Genomic DNA, 12,506 nt, shown 5'->3' on the forward strand with positions numbered 1-12,506 from the left:
ACATGAAGAGATAAAGCGCCATGCTACCTGTGTTTTGTTTGCTTTCCAAACTGCTAGAATATGGGAAATTTGATTTTGGGGGGATGTCTCTGGGCTCTTTGAGCAGATGCAGTTCAAATTATTGAGCAGATGCAGACAAATTATTCAGATCAGGAATGTCCAACCTGAACAACTTTAAGACTTGTGGATTTCAACTTCCAGAATTCTCTAGCCAGCCATGGATGACTGGGGAATTCTGGGAGTTGAAATCCACAAGCCTTAAGATTGCCAAGGTTGGACACTCCTGATCTAGAGAATCTGATGGAATAATGATGGAAACATTTGAAAAGGTAGAGGATACAAACAATTTAAAAATTAGCTGGACCTCTCATCCCTTAGCAGGGAAAATGGAGTATGCAGTAAAAGAGAGAATGAGCATTTTTAAAAGACTAGAAGAACAGCTCAACTATTGCAACAGTTAGTTTATATTAAAATTGTAAGTTAGCATAAGGAGATGCAAATTCTGAAAAAGTACTTAGTTAAAATTTCTCCTTTTTCTCCATTAAAAAGACCTATTGACCTTCTTTTCTTAATTTACATTCATCCAGCTTACATACTCAGGACATATTTTTGACCTCAAAGAGACCAAAGACAAACAACCATTAAGCTTTAGGTTCATTTGGGGTTTAACTGGATGTCTTCAAAGGATAATTTTCACATTTATAAGCAGACAACGGCTGCCACCTGTCTTCCAATTGTGCCCTTATTGTCCTCTTAACAGACATTTTCTGAATAGATAAACGTACTTTTGGAAAATTAAAAAAAAAAACAGGTAAAACTTGCAGGCCCTTCTTGGTTTAGGGAGTCCTAATTATTTGCATAGGTTAACACTATTTTAGGGCAGAACAGACTAAGGAAAAAGAAGAAATAAATGGATGAAGGAATGTAATAATCCAGAAATTGCAAAAGTACAATTATATTGATGCCCTTCTAGATTTCACCTATTGCCACTTGGCCATAGCATAGATAGAATTGCAGTTGTAGGGTTCGGGTTGATCACCAATGACATAATTTGGATCCAAATACCCCATTCTGCTCCCCATGATGCATTGCTGGAATATAAACATGGACATCTACATAGAGGGGGAAATGATGACATGATGTAAATAATGCCCTTGTGTCAGATGTCATGATACAACTACAATGTTTTATTCTTTGCAGAATGAACTGGTGCATGTGTCATCCTTTATATACAATCACAGCTTCTGATGGATGTCCTATCTGGATACAGACCTGTGGGGACCTTGGTGCTCTCTGAGCGTGGTTGTTTCCTTGCTGAAGGCACAGAAGATGTTACCTAGTTTGGGTAATGAAACATCTGCAAGAAATCAACCAGGTTCAGAGAGCATCAAGCACAAACCTGTTAATGTAGTTATGTCCTACCTATTAAGTTGGACTAGAACCACTCACAAGAAAGTCCAAGAACTTAGGATAAGAAATAGTTATTGAAGTTGATTATAATAAGTTCAGCAACTGCTTTGATTCTAGGACTAGCTCTATTTCTAAAAGCATTCAGACTCTTGCATTTGTTATCCTTCTTACCCTATGTAATGTACAATCTGGCCTCCTCTTTTGAGCAGGTTGGGCACATTCATCTGTCCTTTGTTTTCATAAAGGTCATATTTGTTCTTATCTTGTTTAATACTGACTCTGAGAACTAACTCTCATACTAGAACCATAAAGATTGCTGAAGGATGACCAGAGACTGGGAACCAAGAGGTGTTGATGAAAAATTGCAGATGAAATCCCACACAGTTTGGATGCATCAATTCCATTAAAATCAATAGAACTTAAGCAGCCTATCTGTATGCAGAGTTGAAGCCAGTAGATGCATTAGAGATATGAGGGGAACGAAATTTAGGCCCCTTGTGAAGCGATCTTAAGTGTGCATCAGTATGCAGTTGATATGAAAAATGACATTTTAGAATAGACTGTAAATTATAATCGACAAGGGATGCTAATTTTAAAATCCGCTGTTATAGAAAAACAAAAGCAATTTTATGAACACCAATGCAGATCATGATTTTGCCTATTTCGCATTAATTAGGATTAATTATTTTTTCTAGTCAACTAATAAGGCTACAAGAGATCATAATTTTTCTTGAAATTATTTTTCTGTGCTTTTGAAACATAATTTTGAGAAATGTGTTTGTTCTGGAACAAGAATGTATCTACACGAGGAGACAATAGTATTAGTGCTCATAATAATATGACAACCATTATTCATTAAGGTGCTGCAACAGTTGTAATATTACATTTCACATTTTTTTTTTAAAAACTAATCCAGATAGGCTAGATAGATAAAACAATTGTTCTTTAAACTGGAGAATCTTTTGGTATATATTCCAGAAATATGTCTTGCAATTGTAGCAATTCTACAGTGTTGCTGCAAATGCCAATTAATTTCAATGTATTTCACAACTGTTTATTAAACTGTTTAACTTTCTCTGGTTATAATCCTAAACTCATTTCCTTGGGAGCAAGACCCACTGAACTCAACCTGATGACTCAGAAATCTACTGAGGGACATTTAGGAAGAAATTAAACCTATATCACATATCATTTGTCACATATATGAGCTCCAGAGCATGTTTAATATCCCAAAGGAGCTTTTTTTAAACTGATAACTCTTTGCAAAAACAAGAACAACAACAAAGCAATCCTGTCACCACCAGAATTTGTGGCAACAGAAATAATAATAATAATAATATTGATAATAATAACTTTAACCACAGCTTACATCCTGTAACGATACCTTTAAGACCAACAAACATCCTAGGTCCTTGGGAAAGACTTGATAGGTGGATAAAATGTTAAATACAGTCTGAACATCTGGCTGACTGGGCCATAAACCACACTGACAAAATTGCCATCAACCAAATGCAAAAGGCAGCTTTACTTGGAACAGCTTACATCTTGCAATGAGATCTTTAACACCATCAGACAACAACGTGTGCCTATCCCAGCTCCTAGGGAAGGACCCACTAGATGGACAAACATGCCAAATCCAGTATAAACATCTGATTGACAATGGGATTTACCATAATAATTAAAAGGATTTGTGTAGTTCCCCCTTCTTCAGAAATGTGATTCCTGATGGTATATGACCAACCCCCTCCAATATAATAAACTCATTAAAACAATCACAACAACCCCCCCCCCACACACACACACAACCAGTCTGCCCTTCATATATTAATTCTGTCAGGATGAGGCCATCGCCTTCTTGGCCCCAATGCTTAAGAGAACATCCAGGTCCTCAAAGCCTTCCCAAAGGCTAATGGGGTCAGGCTAGCCACATTGCAGGGGTGAGATTATTCCACAGGGCAGGCAACATAACAGAGAAGGCATAATAAATCAAAGTCTTCCTGACTTTGTAAAGGACATGCTGCTTTTGTTGTTTTTTACAAGTTTAGATTACAAGGCCAGATGTTGGTCTTGATAGGTGTCTGGCATCAGTTTACATTAATATTCCCAAGGATGGTAGAATGTCTTCCTCCTAAGATGCCTGGATGATGGAGGATGATCCTGACACCTCACAGTGGCAAATTAGTGCTGAATACTGAACTCCCCTGTTGACTACTAGTGGAAGAATTCTGTATCAATCAACTGCCACAAATGTGGGAATACCATGTTCTCCAAAGTTCAGTCTCAAAATAAACTTCTCCGGGGGGGGGGGGGGGNCCATGTTCTCCAAAGTTCAGTCTCAAAATAAACTTCTCCGGGGGGGGGGGGGGACAGGATCCAAGCAGATAAAATCAAACTACTCTGAAAGCAGATTCCATTTTTTTTAATTATTATTAGTTTTCCCTCTTGTAATGCTTTTCCTGGAGATTCTTATTCAGTGCCCATTTCATATTGGTGGATATGTTTTCTTGACTTCACTGGAAGGGTAAATATTTCTGTAGGCAAATAAGGGCAAAGACATATATAATTTGGAAAACTTAATCTACCACTTCATCCCCTCATTTTACAACAGTTTAGGTCTATGTTTTCCATGAAGCACAGATTATGAATGTGATTTTTTTTCCTTAGAATGATTTGAGTAGATATTATTATAATATATTAGGAATAAATCTAATTGAAATCCATTGAACTAAAATCTAGGGTGGAACTGCATACAGATAATCCAAACCCTCAAAAGTGCTTGGTTTTGGATTAACAGGACAAATAAAAGAAAAGGTGGGAGAGGTGGATTGGATAAACCATCTACTGTGTTATTTGCAGGTTGCATTTCCACTTTAAATTTCTCTAAGGAGGCTGCGGTCTAAATTGACCTTTTTTAAATGTGACCTGCTTCTGTTTCAGTTGATGGCCACGGTTGCTTCTGAGTAGGCCTGAAGGGTAAAGGTGTACACAACTGTTGCTCTTTCTTGTTTGGGATGCCTGTTTTGGCTCTATTATAACTTTGGGCATATCAAAACTAGAATGTGGGCATCACATTCCTTTTTGTACTGCAAATAGATTTCTATTCCTACAGTAAACATAGATTCTATTGCAATGTCTTGCTTGAGGTGCTTTTGTGAAAAAATAAGTGGCACGGAAGTGAGGTGCTCAAAATATTTAGCGTGCCCTGCAATTACTCTATCTCTGTTTCTGATTCTGAAATGGAGAAAGGTTTGGAGAGTTCCCCCCCCCCGACCCCCAGGTTATTTCTTATTAGCACTTATAGGATGTCACCGACAATCGTAGTGCTCCATAGTTCAGAAACTGTAGACAAACAGCAGCAAATCCACAGGGATATTTTCCTACTTAAACTGAAGTATTTGTGAATTATTTTGGAGGCCTGATGTGTTGGGATCCCCTTGGAGGACCATAATCCAAGATGGTTTGGAAACCTCTGCTCATTCTTCAATGAAATGGGCAAAATTAGCAGGAGAGAGAGAGAGAGAGAGACCACTGTAGGATACAGTTGTGTATTTTCTCCCCTGTAGCCTACATTTTATTTGTGCATTAGTGAGCATGTTATCCAATGAAATAGGACAATTTGAGCATAAACACAGGATGCTTCTGAAGAGGTGTCATATCTGTGTCAAATCACAAATGTAGATGTTTTCAGGCAGGTGTTTTGGATTTCATGAAAGGAAAAGACTATATTGCCTGTTTCTTGTTTCATTAATCGTCTTGCTTCTTTTTGATTATCCATTCATTAATCATTTCCATTCTTTCACTTTGCTTGTGTTTACAGACCACATATGTGAGATAGGAGAGTTTCTTTGTCATGATCGTGTGACCTGCGTGTCTCAGAATTGGCTTTGTGATGGAGACTCGGACTGCCCCGATGAATCAGATGAGACTTCGTGTAAGTAAAAAGTTATCCTGGTTTCCTTTGAACTGTTCCCACTGTAATAGATGGGCTTACTTTTCTTTTAATGTCCTAAGCAGAATCTTAACGAGGTCTGATTAAAACCCTTGAAGAAATGCACTTTCAGAATGAAGAGATGCTTTTCTAAAAAATGAAAAAAAAATATACCTCACATTAGAATGAACAATACCAGCCAAGCATGTGTTCCGTATTTCTTTTCTGACCTAGAAGAGGCAGCAAAGCAAAAGCAAAGGAAAGGAAGGAACGAAATAATAATAGCATACCAGATGTCATTTGCAATAAAAGTAAAGAGAGCACAGAGACCTCGAACAAAAATGGAACAGGAGAAAATGAGAGGAAAAGAAAGTAATAGGTGAAAGAAGCAATGTTTGAAAAATGTCAGGAAAAGCTTTAATAAAACATAAATAATAATAATAATAATAATAATAATAATAATAATAATAATAATAATAATAATAATAATAATAATAATAATAATAATAATAATAATTAATAATAATCTTGTTTTTTTTCTGTGGCCGAGAGCTATTATAAGAGAGAACAGAAGAGAACCTTATAGGCTTCTTCCCAACACCGTGGTCTTCTGATTAGATTATATTAAATCTTCATATTTCCTAGTTTCCTCGGCAAAGTACAAAATGAAGAGTTCTGTTTCATGTCCCCAGGACAATCATTTTGTGTAATAGGAACTAGTAATGAAACTGAGAAAGTTTTCAGGTGAAATGCAAGGCAAGAGAAGAAAGACAGTGCCGAAGACTGGAAAACACAGAGCACATGAAGGCGAGATAAAAAAAAACACTTAGACAATGAAGTAAAAATGAATGATGCTGTTTAAGTGACTGTATTTTATCGTGTGATTCCGTCTCCACAAACATAGTTTGGTATTGACTGCTTAAAAACCTTAGTTTATTTGTATACAAGGTACGTCATGTACTGAGGGGCAGCAATTAAAAGACTGATGAATGCCAATTAATTAGCAATTATAGAATAATGGTAATTGCATGTTGTTTTGTAGCAGTTTTAACGTATTTGTTTAATAGGAACTAGATCTTGTCTTCTCTAGGTATCCTGTCATACTTCCAATTTAGCTTGGACTATTTCAGTTAATTGTACATACCTACTTGAAATTATTTGGCACTAAATTCAGGATAGACAACTAGTTTTCCTTTAAGTGCGGATAACTAAGAAAAAAACTGTTGGTAAGTTTTGTAAGCCTCAGGAGTTTGAAAAGGAAATCTCATGCCTCCCTCAACTGGTCTCTTGCCATTGCTAAAGACACCTCAGGATTGAAGCACATATCCTTTCCCTTGCTATTTTTCACAGAAGTGGAACCTGTTATAGCAACACATTAAGTTGCAAAAAAGGCAGCTATTTTTCCCTCTATTTCTGTCTCTTTCTCTGCACTCTTCATCATTATCCTACATGGTGATACCAATAAATGCAGTGGTATATAAGAGGCCATTTCATTCAAGGGCTTCTACAGTACTAATGTGATTGCAAAAAAGAAGAGCTTTTATACAGAACGTTCGTAGCCATAGGAAATTCCACCCTTGTCTTTCATCTTACTTCACTTTTATCCCAGTCATAGCACGAAGGGTGAAGTCCTTTTAGAGATGTTCATGAAATTTACAAATAATTAAATCGCTTGCTTTGTCAGTTCTGAAGATCTTAATGCAGTCTTCATGGGACATCTATCTCAGATTACATCTAACAGCAAAATTAAAAATCCCCTATGTCCATATCCCTTCCCTCATATAGATATGCAGGGTAATAGTAATTGGAGTGCTTATTTGCCTTGAATATGTTTTCTGTAATTATACGAACAAAAGACAGTCTGTTGTGACCGAATCGATCTGGAGCAAGACTAACCCTGCCACAGATGACAGGAGAATCACTGTACTCTGTAGATTGTGATCTTACTAATCAACAGGAAGAAGGCTAAAGAAGAACAAGGAGGTTAACATTTCTGAATAGAGGCAGGCAACCTGAGTTCAGGGATCCAGGTGACCCTTAATTTCATGTGGCCTTCAACCCATGAACTTGAAAAAGCCGAGTGATCAATTTTGATCTCCGGCAATCAATATCTACTGCTTGCAAGACAAAGAAGGGATTTCATAAAGAAAGGAAAATGTGAAAAAGAAGTAGTTTTAGGGGGGGAAAGTGTATGTGAGAGACAGCAGGTGTCCCAGCCCCACTGGGCTCTGCCGCTCCTTGTTTTAGACTTCACAAACACGTGACCTTTGAGGTTAATGTGCTGCTTGTTGTAGAGATACATAGGCAATTTCCAACATCCTTCCCATTTCCTGGTTCCTGGTCTTTATTCTCCCAAAAAAAATCCATTACTTATGTTTTTATTGTCAAGGGCCAACATTTTCCCTTAATTCTTTGTCCGTTTGATTTGTTTCCCCCTTAATCCTCTTTTTGACTTCTGTTTCTCTCAGAATTCCTATTTCTCTTGTAGCTGCAATTTTTTCTTCCCATATTTGTTATCCGCTATAATCCTTCACACTTATTATTCACCCCTCTTTGAAACATATATCAGCACATCAGTCATCAGCTTTTTTCTATTCTGCTAAGAATACATCGTCCTTTTAGGTTTGCCTTATGATGCTTTCACCTTTCCTTTTACATTCCGTCTTTCATCTTTCAGTATTTTTTTCCTCTCCTTTGCCTTGCCTCCTTTCACAGCTCTTAACAAATCTTCCCAATCAGCCTTCTCATGTCAGTTTCTAACCCTTCAACCTACAAGTGCTTTGCTTCTAGTCTCCTTGTTTCTAAGCTTGAGGCTTTCCATAATCACATCCATCTTTCACTGCTGCCATATAGGCTATACCGTTGACACATCCACCCAAGCTTTTGAATATTCCATGTCATCACCACCCAGGAGGTAAAACAATAAAGGCAATGTTTACAGATGGCAGGCAAAAACAAGCAAAATTTATATGGTACACACTCACAGTGACATACACAGACATACACACAGAGACACTCATATACATTGTGCTACATGGTGATTTAGAATTCATGATAACTCTTAGCTGAGAGTTTGAGCTAGCGTCTCCAATGTTCAGAACAAATATGCAATCTGTCACATTGCCCTTTATTGGCAGAGGAGAAACCTATCAGTTGCTGCTCCTCTACAGACTTTGGGAACTTACAAGCCATTGAATTTAAATGCAGCACTAAGTGGATCCATCCAAATTACTTCTACCCAGTTGAGCTACTTAAGCAATTATTAATATTATTTATTTCACGTTGTTACTGTTGAGTAGGAGCTGGACAAGAGATGGTCTCATATTTCAGAATGAACTGAGAAAGTTCTGCCTTGACGGGATCAATACTATGGGATCCAATCTGGGCTGGTCATCGGGACCGGAGGTTTAGTCTTCCAAGCTTTCAGACTTGTGCTGGAGCCCATCCTCAGTGAACTTCTTTCTAGCAGAATGTGTGCTTTGGGCTATTCTGTGTGTGGTATTGTATGGTGTCTGTCATGGGTAGCTTTTTAGATGTTGATTGGGGTGTTAATGGCTGGCTATTAAGGCATTAGCTATTGTTTCCTTGTGCTGCCAAGCCCTCACCTCCTAAGTACTTGATAAGCTGGTGGTAAATCAACACTCCTGACTGACAAGGGGTCTGTTTCCTAGGCTTCAATAACTTCCCTGGCTGTTCTTGTGCCTGATCGTCCAACAATCTTAGTAGTTGCAAAATTGAATGTATGTCCTTGTTTATTGCAATGTGAGGCTACCAGTGAGTTCAGGTCTTTTTTTTCTGACCGCTTGCTTATGTTCTTGCAATCTGGTGGACAATTGCTAATTGGTGCTGGAAAAAAGGGAATTGTTTCTTTATTATCCATGAGCATAATAAATGCCCAGCTCATTTGTAAATTTAAAGTTCAGGTAAGTCTTCCCACATTTAGGCTCAACCAGCTTGATTGGGCAGCTGTTATGAACAGAAGGGACATCTGCTATAGTGCACATAGATACTGTGAATCTAAAATGATATTTTACTGTGTCACTGTAGTTTTAACACTTAGCTTTAAACACGCATGATCACAGACCACAGTGCCTGGAAACCATGTGGGTCTTAATGGGGAAGAACTCAACCTTGATAAGATTAAGCAGCTGTGGGTTTTAGGCCATCTGCATTTGATGATTTTCCAACATGATGAGATAACACTTTCCTAGACAGAGTTGGTGCACAATCTGGGGGTCCAGCTGGAATCACAGCTTGAGGAGCAGAGGTTAGCTGTGGCCAGGACAACCTTCACACAGTTCTACCCTAGATGCCAGTGGTCCCCATTCCTAGATTGGGAGGCATTGCTTACAGCCAAACATGCCTTGGATTACTGCAATATGCTTTACACGGCCTTTCATTCCCATGTATTGAAGTACAATTTCGTAGCATCTATTTACATAAATTCTTGCCAGGTAGTAATTGTTTTAGAAAATAAACAAATGTTGGTTCCATATTGAAGAAGAAAACATACCATCTCTCAAATAATGTGATTATCTTTCTGTTTTCTAGTTGGAATATATTAAGGGGAACAGTTATGTAACTGTATCTGTACTGGTTACTGTGAATCTCTTTGCTGTCTTGCCTTTTCATCCGAGGTAACGTTTAGTGGTCAGGCTTACTTTATTAACTCCCTGGCTTGGAATACTGGAGTTTGTTGAATGGCAGATATTTTTGCCTTTGTGAATAGATGCTGTCACTTCTCTCTGGTAAATTGTCAAATGCCTGGTTAGAACTGTTATTTTCTACCTACAAATAGATTGTCAGTCTTATTTTTTTACCCCAGACTGATACTTTTATTAAAGTATTCTATTTGGAATATTGTCTCCCTTGGCTCCAAAAAAACAGTAGCATTAAAAATAAAATACATTCAGCCTTGGAATTCAAAGAGTATCCATGGATATATATATCAGCACCATGTCAAACGTTGTTTTTCATTATATCTGAGGGAAAAAAATATATTCCCTAAACAACAGTTTGGAAATAGAACATGAACATGTAGAGACAAACATGCCAATTGGAATCAATTTGAGATTAGCAAAATACCTCTGGTGCTTCCACACCACAACATTTTCCACCACAAATCTTTAGAAATATTTCCAAGCACCTTTTGAGCTTTTTACCCTAGCACAGTGTTTCTCAACCTTGACAATTTTAAGGCATGTGGACTTCAACTCCCAGAATTCCACAGCCAGCAGTGCTGGCTGTGGAATTCTGGGAGTTGAAGTCCACATGCCTTAAAATTGTCAAGGTTGAGAACACTGCCCTAGCAGATCCTGAAATGCTGACTATTTCAGAGGAGCTGCTCAATATTTCCTCCAACTTTCTAATAAGGAGACAAAAATAGACTTCCCACATCTGGCTCATCTAGCCCCATGACAGCCAATTATTAGCTTTTTGGAATTTTGGTTTTGAGAGAGCAGAGCTGAGGTACAATGCCTAGCATATCAATCAGTTGTTTGGCAGTTAGGGACACACCTAAAGGATATACATTTATCATAACACCATTGCCCCTATCTATCCTTGTCCTCTTTAGTGTCCTTTCTGAGACACCCAGAGAGGAAACCAAATAGAGAAAACATCAACAGTAGCTATTCCATTCTGCTTGCTCGCTCCTTGAAGCAGTACCGTGGTGCCTTTAGCTTGAGAGAGGAATACGAACCCCAAGGCTAGGAACTGACCAAGCAGAACTGCTTCAGAACTGAATGACAACAGAACAGACTCCTGAATGACAACAGAACAGACTCCTGAATGACAACAGAGAAACTGAATGCTTTTGCTTCCTATGGAGGACACTAACAGGGAGGACAGAATACTACCATTGCTTCGTAATTAACACCAAAGCTCTATATAGAAAGGTGCTTTTTATTTTTTTTTAAACTATTGTACAACTATTTCATTTTTCTACTCTATCTGGTGAGGAAGAGTAACAGTACATTTCAAGAAAAAGAAGTTTTGAGGGTGGCCTCTGACATGCAGGAGATGCTCTTAGAGTGACTGATCATTATGGGAAACTGGGATGAGAAACCAGAATAAAAAAGGAAAGCCCCAAATATAGAGTGGGTAGACCTGGCTTAGTAATGATGCATATGAAAAGGATCTGGGGGTCCTGGCATGAGCCAGCCAGGCCATCCAGCTTGTAAAAAGGCAGGGGATCTTTTAGGATCCATTAATAGATTCCAGATTAGAAGATGCAATTGTCCACTCTATTCTGCTTTTGGTAGACTCTACTTGGAATATTGTGTCTAGTTTGGGCACCACAGTCTAAAACTGACATCAACAAAATGTAGCAAACTCAGAGAAGTGGTACAAGTTCTATAAAGGATGGTTGAAGAATGTGTTAAATTTATAAAAGAGAAGAATGAGGAAGAAGTTTAAAAGCAAACTTCAGATAGCTACGGAATGACTATAGAAGAAGGAGTAATATAGAACAGAGGTCCCCAACCTTTTGAGCATGAGGGACTGGTTCTGTGGAGAGAGATTTTTCTGTGGACCGGAGGCATGGTTTCATGTATTGCCTGCATCCCGCGGATGGGGCTTTGCTTGTTTGCGTAGACTGGTTTCTGGCATGCTGTGGCCCGCTGCCGGTCCATGGACTGGGGGTTGGGGACCCCTATATAGAAAGAGTATTTTTTTTAAGTTGCTCCAGAGGACAGAACCAGAAACAATAGGTTGAAGTTGTAGGGAAGTAGATAGAGGTGAAGTATTAGGACAAATATCCTAACAATAGACGCTCTCCAGCAGCTGAATTGTTTGCCTCAGGAGATTCTATTTTCTGCTTTACTGGAAAGGTTGGTTAAACAAAATGCTTCAACAGATCCTGCGGAGAATAGAATGTTGGACTAAATGACTTTTGTGGTCCTTTCCAATTCTATGATCTTATGATTTTATGATAAGTTCAGCACTGGTTGCATGTGACCTTTGGAATCCAATGTAAATCAAAAATTAGATTTAAATCATTTGGTCATCAGGAAAAAGAAACTGCTAATGATGTGACCTCTTTAGAATCGCTACCAGCTTCATCTAACCTGAATGTGAAGTCCCCAGCTTCAATATATAGTACATGTCATGGTTCTGATGCTAAAACCAATTAAATCAGAACTCCGAGGCTAGAGTTTCCTCAAAGAAC

At 38.2% G+C, this 12,506-nt stretch overlaps 1 protein-coding gene across 1 annotated transcript in view; it reads left to right on the top strand.

The window, feature by feature from the left end:
• Positions 1-308: 308 nt before the first annotated feature.
• The window catches only part of LRP1B (LDL receptor related protein 1B), a gene marked incomplete at its 3' end in the record, with an annotated part of 540,296 nt that continues 528,098 nt past the window's right edge, over positions 309-12,506 (top strand). Inside the window, exons 1-2 of the mRNA XM_029284208.1 lie at positions 309-456; positions 5,228-5,341. Of these exons, the coding sequence (XP_029140041.1) occupies positions 309-456; positions 5,228-5,341 (262 nt within the window). The remainder of the gene's footprint in view (positions 457-5,227; positions 5,342-12,506) is intronic.

This window comes from Protobothrops mucrosquamatus, unplaced genomic scaffold (assembly GCF_001527695.2).
Source record: "Protobothrops mucrosquamatus isolate PMUCROS unplaced genomic scaffold, P.Mucros_1.0 scaffold429, whole genome shotgun sequence".
NCBI lineage: Eukaryota > Metazoa > Chordata > Lepidosauria > Squamata > Viperidae > Protobothrops > Protobothrops mucrosquamatus.